The 18,848-nt window shown below is 33.2% G+C and overlaps 1 protein-coding gene across 2 annotated transcripts; it reads right to left on the bottom strand.

Annotated features, from left to right (window-relative positions):
* Positions 1-4,723: 4,723 nt before the first annotated feature.
* Positions 4,724-11,839, bottom strand: LOC147071649 (uncharacterized). Of its 2 annotated transcripts, none has more exons than XM_085946300.1 (3): positions 11,558-11,839; positions 8,188-8,305; positions 4,724-6,723 (listed from the first exon to the last, which is right to left on the bottom strand). In XM_085946300.1, exons 1-3 carry the CDS (start codon positions 11,766-11,768, stop codon positions 6,180-6,182), a joined length of 873 nt encoding a protein of 290 aa, XP_085802426.1. In that variant the 5' UTR covers positions 11,769-11,839; the 3' UTR covers positions 4,724-6,179. The 2 variants fall into 2 exon arrangements, with proteins under 2 accessions (XP_085802426.1, XP_085802427.1); XM_085946301.1 differs by lacking the exon at positions 11,558-11,839 and adding an exon at positions 10,882-11,382.
* Positions 11,840-18,848: the final 7,009 nt, after the last annotated feature.

The raw sequence follows: 18,848 nt of genomic DNA, 5'->3' as shown, positions 1-18,848 counted from the left end.
TAATAGTCTCGAAACAAAGCAGCGCCTTTTTTTACTTTTTTTTTACTATTAATAAATAAACGTGAACATTAGCAAACTAACCAAGAATTGTTTGCTTCAATGTATCTGGCGCACAAATCATTTAAAAGTGGAAAAAAAGCTCCAATATTTTATGAATGCCTTCACTTCGTCTTTTTAAATCAGTGAATGCATTAGTGATCCTTGCATTGATTTATTCACTCATTTTTTTTAAATTTCAACTAAATAGACAAGTTTAACAAAAAAATTATCGTTCCTAAACAAATTTGCCTCAAATGTCAACATTTCATTATGATTTGACCCTTTTATTTCATTTTTTCACGAGATAGCCAGCGCGCTTCACAATATACTATAGAAATGAGGTATAAAATTAGTTTCCATATTTTCAGACAGGTTTTCAAACAACCTTTTATAGGACTGTTTTATGTAGTTTATATCTAGCGGCCGTTTTATAAAATAAGCATTTTCAAACTGCAAACCTGTGGCTACATTAATAAAATTCTGTAAAACTTTTCGCGCCTCCCTTCGCAACACTCCGCGCCTCCTAGTTTGGAAATCGCTGCTTTATTCCTTGATATAATATTGCGATCTCACTAATAATATGTGGCGTACGTTTCGTTAATTGATTTGGACATTTTTGGTCTTTCTGTTTTATTTCATTCTCCATTCTGATTACGTATCTACCATCAAGAATAATCTATTTGCGTAACAACTATAGGTTTTGATCAGTTATCACTTATCACAGTAGGTACCTACTGCAAGAATCAAAATTATGAATGAAAAAAAAGGTGAAGACAATATTATTCATTATTCTAGGTACCTAAATTACTTTTTCTTTTTTCCAGCGATTTCGTGACGTCCCGTGGGGTTGGCAGTTCATGCGTTGCATAGGGGCGGCACATAATAAAGGGCAGCGAATGAATGAACGAATACAAATACAATTTTTGAAAGCATTGACAGTTTCCATGAAGCAGACAATGCGATCACTTCATTAGAAAGTAGACGTCTTAGTTCGAAAAATAATCGAAACATAAAAATCCTGACCACAAACATACCTATTGTTGAATTGTAATACGTATTGTTATGCCAGTTTATCGCACAGGCAACATTTTTACCAGAGTGCCTCTAAAGCTGTCAGCGCCAGACCTCCGCGTAAGTACCTAAAACCACCACCGTTTGCGAGTAGGTTTCGTGGAAAAGCTCTAATAATTATCAGTAGATGTTAATTTAAGATTTTGTTATGTAGGTACTTATTTGTACTTGATAGAAATAATACTGAAATGTCATTTTGACATGTCATATTGATTTCCATAGTAACGCACGTATATATTAATAGTTTAGTTGCTAGGACCCCAGACCCCTAACAACCAATAATGGTGTCGAAATAACTTTTCATACAAAACAGAATTAACTGAAAATGAATTCAATTCTACTTATAGATCGCTAAAAGTATTAAAAAAATGCATTGGCATTCTGATATATTCTAAAAGTTTCAAATGTCTAGCTAGTCGGGAAGTTAGTTAAAAATCGACTGCAAGATTTGTACCGGACAAAGAACCACCGGACAAATAAGAATACGAGCTAAGAAAAACATTGTAAAATAGATATGTATAGGTAAATCATTCTACAGTGGCACCATAGGCGATTCGCTCGTGTATTGAATTGCTTGCGACAATGCCTGTTTCAGTGCTAGCAAACAATACCACTACAACTGCAAGGCGCATTTGCCGTACCCATGGTGCCACTGTAAAACGATTTACCTATACCTACCTAACAAATTTGCAGACAATATGAAGCTGGGGCTTATATATGGGGCGAAACTTTGCACAAGGACGTCACCGAGTAGTTAGTTGAGTAGAGAAATATGAGCTTTCATTGCACTAAAAATGTCACACAATAACGATGTAATATCTGTCAAAGGCAAAATGTAAAGGAGGAGAAATCTAACATAATTATTATATTCGATCCTATTATCAATGCATTTAATTCCATCGATAATGGTTTATTTTGTAATGGATTTAGCGACATCTTGATACCAGATGAAAGTCTCCCACAGGAGACTACCTCAAAGGGCGGACCGAACCATCAACTTTCCCAGAACACCACAGCCTACGTCCACTCTTCGCGGTTCTCGGCCGAGCGGAGCCCGCCTCGAAATTAAAAATCCAAATTCGTCAGAATCCCGCCAAAACAGACGCGGCCTACCGATAGCGCCGCCACCGGTCAATTTGTCGGTAAAACAGGGAGGTTCGCGACCGAGAGCGGGATGACGCCGAATCTGACGGTTGAACACGCGCGAAAAGCTTCTTCTTCGATTGGCCGCCGGACAGCGAGCATCGTCTCTGCTCGCCTCGGACGCAAAGCCAAGATACATATCCCGCCAAAAGGACCGCGTCGGCAGACTTCTCATTCTCAAGCATCTCCAGGAAATAAAGGACCACATCGGCAGCACGCCAAGCCACAAGCCCCGATCCTATCTCCCATCGGACAGCGAGCATCGCCTCGGATGCCAAGCATCAGCAGCTAGGACGCAAAGAAGCCACGTTTGCAGCCCGCCAATTACCGACCGACCGCCATGACAATAACATGTAACGACAAATAAACCAGCCTTGACAAAATACCCCGTGCGTTTCTGTCTCCCACCCCCGCTTTGACCTTGACGTTATCACGGCCTGCTATCTCTGCTTCACACGCGGAAGGCCGGTGATAATCTGATTGGGAATAGATCAAAGTGGAAAAAATTATTACACTGACATCTATAATGCCCTACTAAAAGATTTTCCAATCATGGTAGAAATAGTTTTGGTTCGACACCTAATAGTGGAATTACAAAACATGACATAATTTAGGTACTGAAAATTTTACTAATACATAAAAAATAATTATTTTTATACATCTTCGATAAACTTGCAATAAAGTATAAATGTTACTCATAAATAGGCAACACGAATAGATACATCTGATATACAAATAAGACTTTGATAATCTCGATCGTAGAAAACAAATAATTTCAACAGACAAAAATAGCAGTACTGAGTACATATACCGAACATAGATCCGTCAACAACTATTAATTTATTGTTAGCAGATGAAAATATTGAAGAATATGTTTGATGAAAAAGTTTTCCCAAGACAGTCGATTCGAATTACTATCACTGCATGGCAGCAGAGTAGTAGCGCAAGTAGCTACCTCATTGCAAGAGTGTACAAGGTATCGGTGCTAAGCTAGACGAGAGGCAGTAAATCTCAGACTGATAGTTGTTAGCGGCATATGTTAAAAATTGTGCACTTTTTTTATAAAAGGATGAGCTTTAGCATGATAAATAGTAACACCAAATCTATCCTTCCCTATAAAATGCCCTAATTCTCCTTCAGATATCCAAATAATATAAAAATAGCAACATTCCACCCTGCAAATTCACAACCCTGACTCACAGATAATTAATATTACCATAAGCCATCGAAAGCGTAATTGTTTTGCATGTGTTGCATCGGTAACAATGTAATTCACCGGTTTCCCTCTTACAATAAAAACACCAAAATTTAGCATCAGTTTTCCACCATCCAGCCTCTCCGAGGTATTAATAAGCATACCCTAAGGCTTATTTTTAAGATATTGAGTCACTTCAAAATTTACCGAGGAGCCCCAAGATTCCAAAATAGCAGAGAAAAATCAGTTTACTATATCTATAGTCTGATTTGATTGATTTTAAGTTTCAACATGTATAATAATTGTAAATTAAACTTGACATTTTGGAATTGGAAGCCTATAAAATACCAAGATGGTCGTCAAATTTTCAATTTTCTATAATTACCATTTGATTTAATTGTTTTTCAGTGTAAACAGGTTTTTTTTGTGAATACTAATTCGAAATAAACTTAATATTTTCCAATTGGAATCTCTTGAAATACCAAGGCGGCCAAAATCCCACATTTAAATTATTATTTTGTATCTCCACCATCTTCGTATTTTACAGACTTCCAATTTATTGGAAAATATAAAGTTTAAGGGGGATCATATATGCCAACAGAGAACCTAGCGGAAAAATATGAAGCTTGCAATTTGAGATTTTTTTTGGTAATTTACAATTTCAATTGTATTAATTAATAAATATGTATCTGAAAACATTAAAAAGATTTTTTTTAAGTCAAAGATAAACAATTGTAAGTTTATCTTTGACTTTGTTTTGATTAATTCATAGTTTTAATATTTTTTATATCTATTTTAAGAAACATAGATTTTTAAAATAGATATAAATAATATTAAAACTATGAATTAGTCAAAAATCTAAGCGCTGAAAATTTGAAAACTTAAACTAAATTTTAATAATGAATATAACCATAAAATTCTAATGGATTCAAGCTCTGTACTATTCCATTAAATTCAAATTCCATCAAGTACCTTCGGTCGAAAGTATTAATATTATAACCATAAAAATAATGTAAGTAATAATAACGAAAGCTATGTACCAAATATGTGACAAATTCACATTTTTTTTACAATTGTAAGTTTAACTTTGACTTAAAAAAATCTTTTTCATGTTTTCAGATACATATTAATACAGTTGAAATTGTAAATTATCAAAAAAAATCTCAAATTGCAAGCTTCGGATTTTTCCGCTAGGTTCTCTGTTGGCATATATGATCCCCCTTAACTTCAATTTAGTATTGAGCTATTGAGAAACATAAAAGACATGTTCAAACTGAAAATGAAAATAATACAAAAATTGTTTTATTAATTACTTATACGAGTACATTTGAATGATGAACATAACCATAAAATAACATGTAACAAATAATAATTGATGAATTAAAGCAATGTAAATTGTATTAAATTACAAACTATATTATATTCTGCCGTCAGATGCTCCTAGTAAGCAGAGCATTCCACCATAAGGTTGTTTTAAAGGATTGATTGAGATTATAAGGATATAATATTATTATATGCTTTAAAGCAAGGGTTCACAAACTTTGACACGTGTCACATTTTTTTGGTAGGTACTTATATATTGTTTCTATTTATAAAATGCAAAAAATAAAAATATATTTCGTTGTAACATGTATATTTCATTGTAATATTTCAACATAATTCATCGCAAATTTTAAATTTTCCCATGTGATTTACATAACTATTTTCCAACGTCTAAAGTCTTTAATCGACTCAAATTTTGTAGTGTGAATATTCAAAACAGATGTCAGATAATGACTGTGTTAGTTTGGATATTTTAATTTATTAATGCTAGAAAATGTTTTTTGCACAAATATGCATCCAAATAATGAAACCATTTGATGAGTATGTATAACTATTATAGGCAGTGGCACCGCATTGAAACAAGTATCGTAGCAAATACTAATACAGATACAAGTGCAAATAACTTTTGCCGTACTCATGATACCACCGAATAATGTTTGCAGTATACCTCTAGTGAACGTCCCTTGTAGATAAAATGTAGATGAAATGTTATTTTGTTCGATTACAAAATAAAGTGGACTCGATTTTTGTTAAAATATTCTTTTTACCTCCTGAATAAAATTTGACACCTTTTATCCATCTTAGTTATATTTTTAAACACAACTGGTAAAAGTTGGAAATTATTATGAATGGTCTAAAAAATTGAAAACAATAGATATATTATGTATAAATATGTTGATTTTACACACCAACATACCTTTGCCTGTTGGTGCAGACATTCTCTCCATACCTCTATCTTCAGACCAAACATTGTTCATCATTGAGAATACCCTTTCAACACGAGCAGAAGTGGTAGAATAAAGTAGATAAAAGATTTTATCCTTTTTGGCAATTGAAATATTTTGAAATAATTCATTGACGTTCATGACAGCATTTTCAAACGCTTCATTTCTTTCTGCACCTTTCCCTCCCTCATCCAGATGAATAACATTATCAGGGACAAAATGACAAACCGGCTGGGACTTCTGGACCCATCGTCAAACCGGGACTTATGGGATGCCTAGTAACTTAACCTTTTTTGTAACTTCGTATCACCATTATTGTTATTGATATATATATTCATATATTATATTACAGAGATGGTTATGAAATATGATTCGTTTCGAGGTTCAATAAAATAAAACAATACAAACATGTACTTACCATTTTTCTTTAAATACAACAAAAAAAATTCTGGCCTTAAAAAGTATCAACAATTATTATCTAAGTCCATCATCTCCAGTAATGTTGGCCTGGTGTCATTTTCAGTCGATGTGTTTATTATTCGTATGGTGGCACTGTTTTGTAAACTCTCTTCGTATCTCAGCTCCGCCTTGAGGACCGCTTCGCTCACCAAGAGTTTTATGTTTGACTGCTCCACCTTCGATAGTTTCTTTGTCATCCTAGACATGCTCAAGAAAAACAAATCCAGAGGATCAAAGTGATCCAACACAGGAAAATCCTTTGATTTTTCAGCTTCTCTGTTCATTTTTCTCAACTGACTATTCTCCCTCCGCAGTTGATCATTTTGCATAACATGCTTGAGACTTTTAGTGGTTTTAGGTTTTTTTGATACGTGTGGGTTTTTATTTTCCAATCGCTTATTGTCTCCGCTGTTAAGTTCTAACTCGACAACATTTGTACTCTCCGATTCCTCTTCTCGAATTTCAAACTCTGCATCATCCGAATGCACAATCTCTTGGATGATTATATTATTATCATTCGACTCCAGAGAGTCATTTGACTTTGTATTCCTAAAAAATAAAAAAAATAAACAATTAGTATTATAGACAGTGAGATTGATTAAGCGAGCCCCGCGGTGACTGACCGCAATGTTCCTAAAGTCGCCGCAAAACTTAATCAAAATTATTGATGTCGTCGACCATCCATGAGCCTGTAAAGTAGTCAATTGGTAAAGTATCTGCTGAACCCCTCGCAATGGAATACATAAGACAACACTCTTATTACTTGCGAGTAAATACGTATATTCAAACAAGGCTCCTTATTGGCCCTGATTCATAATGAATGCATACAATATCGTGTACCCTGGGCGAGTTTGGCAGTTGATGGATTACCAAGTTTGTGAAAGCGACAGGTAACCGAAAAAGCGCACACTCTTCAACAGTCATACTTACAGAACTTGAATTTAAATTTTGTTTCATCTCAGTACCTTTCTGAGATATTGATAGTGACTACGTGAAGACATTTTTTTCATTTAATAATGATAAAATTTAAGTACTTAGTATACTTTCACTATAACAAATAATATGATTAGAATTATAATATATTAATTTATTGTTTATTTTATGTTTGAAACACAATCACTGCTGACCTTTAATTACCTTTTAATTACCACATTAAAATAATACGTTAATTATATTAATGGCCATTTACTCCAAACACGCCAGTCATGGTGTTGGCACTAAATGAGTTAATAAATCCAATGTAATAAAAATGTTCCTTAAGAATTTTTCGACCCCTCCAGCGCCTTTGTCATCAAAAATACGTAAAATCGATACCCCCCCCCAAAGTGCTTTTGTAATACTAGAATGCCTGCCCCCTAAACATATTTCTTAAGTAAGTTCAAATAAACATTAAATGTTACATAATAATTATTTTTATTTACTGTTGAGTTTTCAGTAGTATTTTATAAGGTAAGGGGTTATCTATATATGGCATCACGAGGAGGAGGTCTGATATATTGTGATGATCTGTGATGAAGGGGATAGGTAGGGTTTTAGAAAACATGACGTCATAATGACGAGAATAAAATATTCCATCAGAACATAATACTGAAATCAATTATTAGCAATGAATGACAGAGGTTCAAAAATGTAACAATTATTTAGATAGGAGGAAAAAATATGGAGAAAGGGTACCTAGTAAAAATACCCTAAATAACCTAAAGCTAACTAATAAACACTTAGTAAAATGTATATGTTTACTATATATATATATGTAAATCTGTGGTCTGTGGTATTTAGTCATTAATTACAAGAAAATAAACAATGGTGCATTGGTGGTTTTTTATAAAACTATAATTTCATATTTCAACAGTTTCTATTGGCTAAACTTAAGTAGGTATAACTCTTTAAATAACTTTCTCATATCAAAATTATCAATTTTTGCACTTATCATAGTGAAAATATATAATATAGGAAAATGTAACAAAAATTGATAAAGTGTTAAATATATAAATAATAACTAATATTAAATACCTTTGACTTCGTGGCAATGGCAATACAAATGTCATTTCATGTAATTTTTTCGGGACAACATTTTTAGTAGGCTTGTTACATTGGTCATCATTTTCTTCTTTTATACTTTTATCAGAAGCTAAAATTAGAGAAAATAATGGCAACTTAGTATATTATCTATTTATATTGTAATAGATTTTTGGGTTGTCAGTGTTGTCACCGCATCCACATGTTCTTCGTTTTTCTAGAGATAATGTATTGAAGTGTACCAAAACGTGTGGCAATAATAAAGCATTCGCTCGCCACATGGCGGTAAATTTTGTCACTCCCTTTGTTTCATTCGCTTCAGTTGCTTCTCTTTCGTATTGCATCAACCAAACTTATTTAACTGTAACCTGCCACACCTCCGCGTTCATTCTAATTCATGTAACGTAACTAATTAAAGTAACGAGAAATAAACCTTGTGAACTACGTTCCCTCTAATCGCACTTAAATGTTTGTTTCGTCCTTTTCAAGTGTTATAACATTACGCGTGTAAATCAGCATTACATAGCATTCTATTATTTATTCTCTAGTGCCTATGCATCATTTAAATTTTTAAAGTTGTCAAATCTTCAGTTCGTATATAAATATACAACGCATTGAAATGACTTAACAATAAATATGTAAAATCATTTTTTTTCTTATGAAGCATTTTTTTAATTGATCCTATATCTTTTCAAAGAAAACATGTTCACCGTAATGGTGTCGACTTCTAAAATGACACTAAAGAGGACTAACAACTCAAAACATGACATGCGGCTCCTTTGAGATTTAACAGGTCACGCAATACTGGCAAGATATATTCATCGTAGTGTACAAGCGAGCTGACGTAATTAATTTTTGAATGGGCACAACAAATTAATAATACGCCACACCCCGAGGTGACACGACATCAAAGTCTCCTCGATAAATCGCCAAAGTCACAGTCCAACTTCTATTAATTAATATCCGATCGTTTGCAGGACTATTTGCTCGAAATCCACTGCCATGTGATAGTCGTTTCATTCTACTGTGTTTGGAGCTCAAACTCAGATAACCTCCAGATGACCAGCAGATGGCAGATGGTAGACAAATGACATCATACGTTTAGTCTGCTATTATTTCATAATGACCAGTACACAATACATACAAACAAAAATCTTTTGGCATTGTAATAAGGGTCAAATCTATATACTCCGATAAATTGTATACACCCGATCCTCTTTTTGCACGGGGGATACGTACCAAAGACTACAGTACAAAACAAAACCGTGTTAAAAAGATAAGGTGCCCATACAAAAATGGTAGATAGGTTCCATTACTAAAAATCAACTCAAAATACGAAATTCTTGAACACAAAAATAAATCGAATTTAATAAATACATAGTTTTCGATTTAAATTAAATTTAGCATAGAGAAATACATAATATGTAATATATTATATTCAGTCAGTGTCGCTACTTGACAATAAACGTGCCCGTTTACTGCTGTGTTTCACTGGCGGAAAATCACTTTTATCTATGGCAATATTTAATGACGCTGACGCCGAAGCACGCGGTGCGTCTCTCGTATCGAACCCGAAGTGACTGACTAGTGGCGCCATGTACGTACGTATGTATGTCTGGGCGGCATCCGGTGACAACATTCGTCGGTTGTAAAAAGGGCGAATTAACCAAAATGCTACTTTACAGGAGGATTTTTAACTTTTGACATTTATTTGTTTTTTACCTGTAGATGATTATAAATATCTAACAAGTTTATAATAAAGCTTAGAAAGAATACTGTCATTATAATAGGTATTATTATATAATATTTTAAAAGGCCCAATATGTAACATTTGCTTTTTATTTCGTAATTTTAATTAATTTAATTTTAGTCGATTATCGTTTTTAAGTACTTTCCTGTAGAGATAAAAATTCGCCGTTTTTACACAACAAAGCTAGTGGGGTAAATATTGTATTTTCATTAAAATCTCGATTTCGCCAAAATGGTCGATTCGCCCTTTTTACAAAACACTGACGATATGTATGAACCAGTGGCGTGTGGTCCATTGCAATGCAATTTTTTGATAAATATGTACATACATAAGTATGCATTTTTATTCTTTTTAGTTTTTTTAAACCATTAAACCAAAAAAAATCAGTGTAAATAAAAAATAATCGGTACTTTTTTAAACCATGTTATTTCGAAACCGTGCAAAAAGATGATCGGTTGTACGTCATTATGGTTTTAATCTAAGCAAAAGGAGCGAGCACTGGGGAGAAATAGAAAGCCGAGCGGATCTACCACATTCTCGCGCTCGTCCCTGCCCGAGTGGTCTTGGCGAGAATGTGGATCCACCATAAAGATTCCATGAAGTCATCCCAAAGTACGTAAGTGATTCGTTACTTGTGGTTACTACGTTTGGGGATAATTGAAAACACAAGTTTTCCACACACCACCATTAATTGCAGTCAAGGGCCTGAAAGAACTGATCCACGAAGAGGTGTATGGAATGAAATGGAGGTCATCTTTGCATGATAATTTTTGAAAATTATGTATGACTGACTTATTAAAATGTTCAAGAAAACTGGTTCTTACGATACAGTGTACAGGGGTAGCAAATTTTCGATCCCTCTAAGAGGGTTAACAGTTTCAGGACAAGTAAAAAATAAATTGGGTACCATTAAAAGTTGTGTTATTATCGAATATTACCTAGACTTTTTCAGACCATTGAGCTTTTCATTTCTTTTACTTTTCCCTAGTGTCATCAGCTTTTGGGCCCAAAACAATCATCATAATCCTCATAAAATTTATTTTCCAATGAAATATTTTGTCATCCTTTTTTATTCATTTAGCTTTCCTTTCCAATTTTGCCAGGTACTCCGTAGGGACACGCCTGATCAGGCAAAATCTGGCCGGTGGCCTCTAAAACTCCAGGACATTGTATGTCCCGGTTGAGATTCAATCGGGATCCCGGACAAACCGGGACAGTTGGCAACCCTGCACTCTAACCACGTATTTTTACAGTCGCGAAATACACGACACTCCATTGCAGATCGAACAAGGTCCTTCACTAAAACAATAATTACAATATACACTATTGTGGCTATTGTCGTAGTTCAGTGTAGTTTCGCGGATAGTTTGGTAAGTTGCAGATTCGCAGAGATAGAGAACGGAGAGGACCGCACACAGATAACAGGAACCGCGGACAATAATTATTTATTAGTAGAAATGAAGCTAAAAAGACTCGAGTCTTTCTGAGTGATCAGTAATCAGTACATGCCGTGAATGGAATACTTGAGTCAATCACAACTTCATTCTCGAAGCGGCAAATTTGTAACAGTAAACAGTTGTAAGAGTAAATAATAATATATAAATAGGAACTTACAACGATCTGGTCTTTTGGATTTGAATGAGAATCGTGGCTCCACTTCAATTGACGGGTGTCTCATCTTCATATGTCGATTTAAATTACTTGTACTCCCTCCTCTAATGCTCAAAATGTTTAGGCAAACGCCGCATCTCGCAGAGTTTCTATCTTCAGCTTTCGTAAAATATTTCCAAATATGGTTTACCCGCCTGCCCTTTCCTGAGTTCATTATTAAATTTGGTATTATTTACATCCAGAACGACTCAACTGATTCCACCGACAAAAGTCACTTTGTGAATCGACGTATTGAGTCATTTCAACCGTAGATTAGAGAGCGTCAAAACATTGTCGAATCCGGGCAACACTTGCTTTCGATGTAGCCAGACACCGCCACAGTGTTGCCATATTTTTATACGCTGATTATAGTACAAAGGCGTAAAAATTATAGTATTTCTGAAAAATATATAGTACAGGAACATTTTTCGTCTTGAATTCTTTAAAATTATAGTATTTTCATTTTGGTATATTTGGCGTAAAATTATAGTATTTTTCATTTTTCGCGAAATCAAAATTATATTATTGTACTATAATTATAGTACGGTTGGCATCACTGCACCGCCGTCTTTAGATTAATATATCTTGAGCATCTTTACTTTTTGCACAAGCAACGAGTGGTCCACTTTCAGCTGTCAAAATCAGATCCCAGATTGCTTGACATAATGATTCGCCCTTTCTCATTTCAAATTGAATTATAAAAATTCTCAGATTAAATATATTAACTATCACTGTTATTAATAATATATAATATACATTCCTGTAATTCATCAGCTATCAAAGTCAGACTAGAGTCCTCCACACGAAAACCGGTGGTAATATCGATTTCCAAAAAATATGTAGCATTGACCTATGCATTACATTTGTAGAATGTGTGTTAATGTTAGTGTATTATTACTCATGTAACTCATCTATCCAAATCAAACCATTCCCTGTGTGAACGGGCATTTTCGCCAAAGTTTGTACGTGTTTGAAATTTGGGTACCTAATATTATTTTTTCACTCAAATTAACCATTTTTATATAGCTAGCAGATTCCTTGTTCTATTGCTAAATTAGTGACAGCAATTTTTCAGCAAAATATTGATTAATACAATGCTTATATCATTTTTATTATGAAATCGGGCATAATAACTTTCTATTCCGTGACCACGAAACTAAACTTATTAAACATGAATGAGACACTTTTTATAACTTAAAAAGAGCTCTGTTAGATTAAAAAAACCATACACTTAAAATAAAACTACAAATAGTCAAAAAATATTATTGAATTTTAATTCTTGAGCACATTTCGTTCCATTCCGTTACTCTATGTCTATAATGGCAGAGCATTTTTCCTTTAGTATTTGAAAATAGCAATCAGTGTTCGTTCTGCTATTTTTTTTAAAGACTAATCAGTTTTACTAAATTTTATCGGAAAAATACATAAGTTTCGTTATTTAATAATCAAATGAAATAATTACAAGATAAAAAGAACTTTTTACATACAACGTTTTTAAATTTTCTGCTCAATATTCAATATGCTCAAACTTGTACTTCATATGAAGTAAATAAATATAGAATACTGAAACGTCACTTTGATTTACATAGTAACGTACATATATATTAATAATTTAGTTGCTAGGACCACCCACTTAGCAACCAATAATAGTGGATTGGATTATGGATTTCTTCCGAAATAACTTTTCATACAAAACAGAATTAACTGAAAATAAATTCAATTCTACTTAAAAATGGCTAAAAGTATTAAAAGAATGCATTGGCATCATGTTATAATATATTCGAAAAGTTTAAAATGTCTAGCTGGTCGGTAAGTTTGTTAAAAATCGATTGCGAGATTTGTACTTGATTAAAACCACCGGACAAATAAGAATACGATCTAATAAAAACGTTGTGAAATAGTTAACGTCCAACTTTTTTGGGACATTTTCGGAATGAAACGGAGTGGTAACGGAATGGAATTTGTAAAGCTAAAGTTACATGTGACCATAAAAACAATCTTTTGTTTTATGAAATTTATTTGAATTTTTTGATAGTGCATCACATTAACAAAACAAATTAAACTAAATCACTAAAATCGACATATTTTATAATAAATTTCACAATACTAGTAAAATATGGTAGGTAGGTAATAAAGAGATTGAAGAGGAGTCCAATCCAATCTCTTTGGTAGGTAATAATTTTGACACACTATAAATTACCATAACTTTTATTAAATTTGGCCTTTATATTATTTGTAACTCAGATAAAAAATATTTTAGAGCAAAATATAATATATAATATTACAATTATAATTATAATATAAGTAGGTAATTATAATATTATATAAATATAATAAATATATATTGTTAATACTTATATGAAAAAAATGGAATCAGCAAGGGATTTTGGACGCGAGTTCCTAGCGCGGCATGGAGTACTAAACTTTTACGAAAATAATTACAGTCGAACTCGATTATTAAGAATTCGGACATAGTGAGATCTCGGATGTAATGAGGAAACACTCGTTGACATTTTGGTATATGATTTTCTCCATACATTTAATTTATTCACTGTTATAACGAGCAACTTATCGGATATCCCGAGCTAAAATACTGTTAATGTGTCGATCGTTTAAAAACAGTTTGACCCTAAGCAATAAAATCCGATCGAACAGGATATCGCCGGGGTCAGATTACGTGTATGACACAAGTTAAGTGTCTAAGTACCTACCTAATGTTTCGCCATAATAAAAAAGTATCCACGCATATGGTTGAAAAATTCAAGGTTTGTGAAGTCGGTAGGTACCTACCAGCGTTCATTACAATAAACAACTTCTTTTGTAGTTTATGAATGCCATGCTTGTTTCGGGGATTCTTACGATGGTTATCAGATTTCTTATTTTCGACTTTGTGAAAGCTCATTTAAAAATACCTATTCTCTGATATATAGTAGTCACGTCACGCTTATAACAAGCAAATTCAGTCGGTCCCATTTTCCTCGTAATAACCAAGTTCGACTGTATGTTGTCTTGTACGATTAACTTGTATTCATCAACTTAAAATGTAGCTATACAGGTTATTTGTAATCAAGACTAACTTTTCTGACATTTCGCGAGTACCTACAGTTCCAGGTATTAAATCTAATAGGGTACACGTTTCTGTTAAACGTGACAAAAAAAATACTTTTTCATTCATTTTTATAAATTTCTATGCCTAAAATGTATGGAGAAGTTTTAAAATTTTGGTGGCGTATAACAGAAATATATATACATATCCAGTCCGATTCAACACCTAAAACTGTATCCCCCAAATATCAGAATTGTATATCGTAAGGTTTTATTGTATTTTTTTTATTTATTTTTTGGCTTGAAGCTGCTTCTTGTGTTATCAACTCTTCTTTGGTTTTGATGAAGCCAATAGGACGCCATAGACGTACAGTTTTAGTAACAGGTTGACCATGTCAGTTAATACGTAATGGCAGCCATACAGTTATCTTTGGAAGATAATCTGCTGCGCCCATAGACAGACAGTTTTAGACCTGCCAGGTTCAAACTGCCAGCGACCCCCCATTCCCGTGTTTTTGTAAAACTTTTGGAATTTCGACTCGCCGATGTCTCGCAATTATTTCAGTCTGGTGTTTTTTCTTTTCCTTCGGCTTTTTTTTATCTCTCCATACTTTTATCTGCGCTAGTTTTGCGTATTCAGACATATCACATACTTTTTTAATTTTGGGTTTTATTCATTATTCATTAAATATTTTTTTAAATTGGTCATATTTTGCTGGATCGCGTTTTAATATCTTCCTATAAATTCTCATTTTCTGAGCAGGAGTGAGCGGCATCTAAAAAAATGAATTGGTACAACTAAATAAAAAAAAAATATTTTTAAAGAGAAAATAATGCATAATATCTATTATATTATTAGGTTATTTTCTATATTTTTTACTGAAAATATTTTTGTTTTTCGTACGAACAGACAAAATAAAAAATTTATAATCTATGAAGAACTAAACACACAATGTAAACACAACTTTATGCATTCCATTCCGTTACTTTTACATTCCACATATACGTTACCACCAATATAGTTTCGGAATGGAAGTAACGGATTCTGCTTCAGAAGTGTTTGAAGCCAAAATTTAGCTTAGTTTTATTGTTAAACCTGAGAAATGTTTTATTATACCTATCTATAGTATGAAAGATAAGCTCCATAATATGGATTATGTATAGTATGTGAAATAGAAATATGTGATTTCTTACCTTACAAATCGTGTTAACAGTAGTGGAACTTCTTAAATGAACAACCCAGAAATCAACCTGTTCCGAAGTGATACCGACACACCAACAATTTAAATTGTAAATGGCGGTCAGTGTAATATAAAAGTGTTGCTAAATTAAAAAAATACATATTTATAGTGGAAATTTTTCGCAGTCATTCTAACATCGTGGTACCTAACGGAATGTGGAATTCTACTTTTTCAAATATCCTGGTACTTTCAATATTGGTCCAAATTACTGGTTATTAAAAATACTGTATATTTTCCAAAAATATATAATGTAAGCTATTGAAGACACTGCAAATTTAATATTACACACTCAAAATTAATGACGAAATCAAACTTTGTTTATTTGAATTTATTTGAACATGGTAAAAACACACTACCTTTGATCTAAATAATCAATCAAAAATATATACAGGTCAGACAGTTGTATTTAACTGATAAAGTAAATTAATAAATTTGCATGTTAAAATACATAACTTTCGAATATTCTATAATATATAACTATGAAAAAATCTATTGAAGTCATGGGACATGCCAAAAACGTAATGTACAAACTTTGGCGAAAATGCCAGAACACGACAGACGCGTCAGTGTGAGCACTCTGTAGAACAATGACAAGTCATCCATCGACAACAACGGAAGGGGCGGAAAAGTAGGACCAGTCGTTGTGAATGTGTCGGCTTTCTACTTGAGTCGGCAATGAACCAGATCATCAGTATTGGCAGTACGATATTACAGAGATGCATATCATAATATTATTCTCATTTCGTATCTACTTTTGCATCCTTTCGTGTACCTGGGTATATGGTAAATAGAATTATCAACGACAAGAAAAGGGGAGATAAATTTATTAGGTAGTAGAATAATTGACTCCTCGCGCGAAAAAGGAAGAGCAAGCCCTATTTCAAGTACGTGAACTCGGACTTGTAGGAAGTGAACATGAATATTAAAAGTTTAATTGGTAGGTAAGTAAAACTCCTTTCATTCTCATTTCGTATCAACTTTTGCATCCATTTGTTCAATCTCTTTGATTTTCTACAATTAGGTACCTAGGTAGGTAACTACCTACTTAATCTATTTCAAATAGATAATGCTGAAATTATAACCAGGAAACACAAAATTAATGGGGACTGGCTTGGGAGTATGGGATAATCTTAAATACCTGTTAGAATAAATTATTTTCCATAATTACGTCTATAATAATATTATGATTATGCATCAAAGTTTGTTAGGTAAGTACTTACGTAATTGTTACGCGTAGGTATCCGATATTGAGTGCCGTCAGCATGCTTTGTTATATTTAGCAGTGCCTCCTCTGCTCCATGTTTTTTTATTATTAAATTTTTGTCCTAAAATCCAATAAAATATTATATTTTTGACACTTTGTAACACTGGCATTATTTGAAATACAGCAACACTGGCGAGTGATAAATAACCTCACTTTTTTGACAAGAGGGGCAGATAATGAAAGACGATTTGCTGCCACTTGTTAAATTGAATTAATAATAAAAAGGACGACTAATAATCCTTATTTCAAAACTACTTATTTTTTTCATTTTTTAATATATTTTGTAAATGTACATAAATTATATCGCAAACATATGTACACAAACAATGCACCCAAAAAAGTTGAAATTTCAACATTGGGTGATCCAGATACATGGACCAGGTCTTCGGACTTTTCGCTCGCCAATGGAGTGCCTGGATATTAGGGTAACATGGGCCTCCACAGAGTGGAAGTTTATATTGACAGATTTTTTTGTTTCTTATGACAGCCACTTGCTCAATATATTAGGTGCATACTGTGCCTCCAAACACAAATTGAAAAACCATAGGTATGTATGCAGTGGCAGCCCGCTGCTTAGGTCATTCAGTCAATGACCTCCCAAAATAAATACCTTACAATCGACATAATAATATTAATAATATGTGCAATGTCATATATAATAATATTAATAATAATCGGTGGATTTGAAATTATAGGGCGCGTGATATTGTGTCGACCCGGTCTATTGGGTTTTTTTTTGTTTGGGCGATAATTCCCCGAACAAAAATATTGTGTTCGCCGGCAATTTGAAACTTGACCCAAATTGAGTATTTTTATAAAATTTTCTATCATTTCTCACACATAAGACAGAGATCGATATAACACAAAATACGACATCGAAGCTTGCAACGGTGCTTGAATTACTGTGATATCGGCAATGCCCGAGTGTGAGACAAAAGGTTTTTTCACCTAATTAAATGAAACAGAATGATAACGTTGACTGGATAATTGGTCTCAAGACGGCAATTGTGTATGCGGTTCGGATACGTTGACAGGTTTCGACGAATGTCTTTGGTTATTTTAATCATATGTAAATAGTTTCTGGTGCAGTTATTGCATATACACACATTTGGTTTTTAGTGATTTATAACATTTTTGTGAAGCAGTTAGTACGCACGCAGTAGCAATTGAAGTGTGATACAATTATAGTGGAAATGGAAGCACGATTCACATCCAACGATCATCTCATTATATCCGATTTGTTCAATAAAGAAAATTACTGATTTTAAAAATAATTTTCCCACAAGTCAAGTAAATTTGGTAAAACTGTTGGAAGAAATAAACATAACCAAGTTAAAAAATAAATTATTGGTGTTTTATCAACGAGATGATTTGCATGGCGCTATTAGTACAGTTTCTCTTCTACATTTTTTACTCAGCAATAATTTCAACGAAACATTTTCCGAGTCTTACAAGTTTATTTGCGTCATACCAATGACAACAGTTGAAAGTGAATGATGTTTTTCCACTGTCAAAAGAAACCTTTCTACGCAATACGATGGGCCAAGATAGACTGACCGCTCTTGCAATGCTCAGTATTGAAAAAAAATATGTGGGAAAAATAGACAATTTTTATAATCGTGTGATTGATGATTTTTCAAAAAGCAAAGAAAGAAAAGTGGACTGAATTTACAAAAAATTATAACGCGTTGTGTGCAATTTCGGT

The sequence above is a fragment of the Rhyacophila brunnea genome, unplaced genomic scaffold (assembly GCF_057557595.1).
Source record: "Rhyacophila brunnea isolate RB1 unplaced genomic scaffold, BYU_Rbru_1.0 scaffold_2, whole genome shotgun sequence".
Lineage (NCBI taxonomy): Eukaryota > Metazoa > Arthropoda > Insecta > Trichoptera > Rhyacophilidae > Rhyacophila > Rhyacophila brunnea.
The sequence above is the reverse complement of the archived record's forward strand: the minus strand, read 5'-3'. Positions and strand labels throughout refer to the sequence as shown.

Bases quoted from the DNA above. Each gene is read 5' to 3' on its own strand.
- LOC147071649 (XM_085946300.1), bottom strand. From the start codon at position 11,768: ATGAACTCAGGAAAGGGCAGGCGGGTAAACCATATTTGGAAATATTTT. The intron at 8,306-11,557 runs GTAAGTTCCTAT...CTCTAATTTTAG, and splicing joins ATCCAAAAGACCAGATCGTT to CTTCTGATAAAAGTATAAAA. The intron at 6,724-8,187 runs GTATTTAATATT...TTTATTTTTTAG, and splicing joins CCATTGCCACGAAGTCAAAG to GAATACAAAGTCAAATGACT.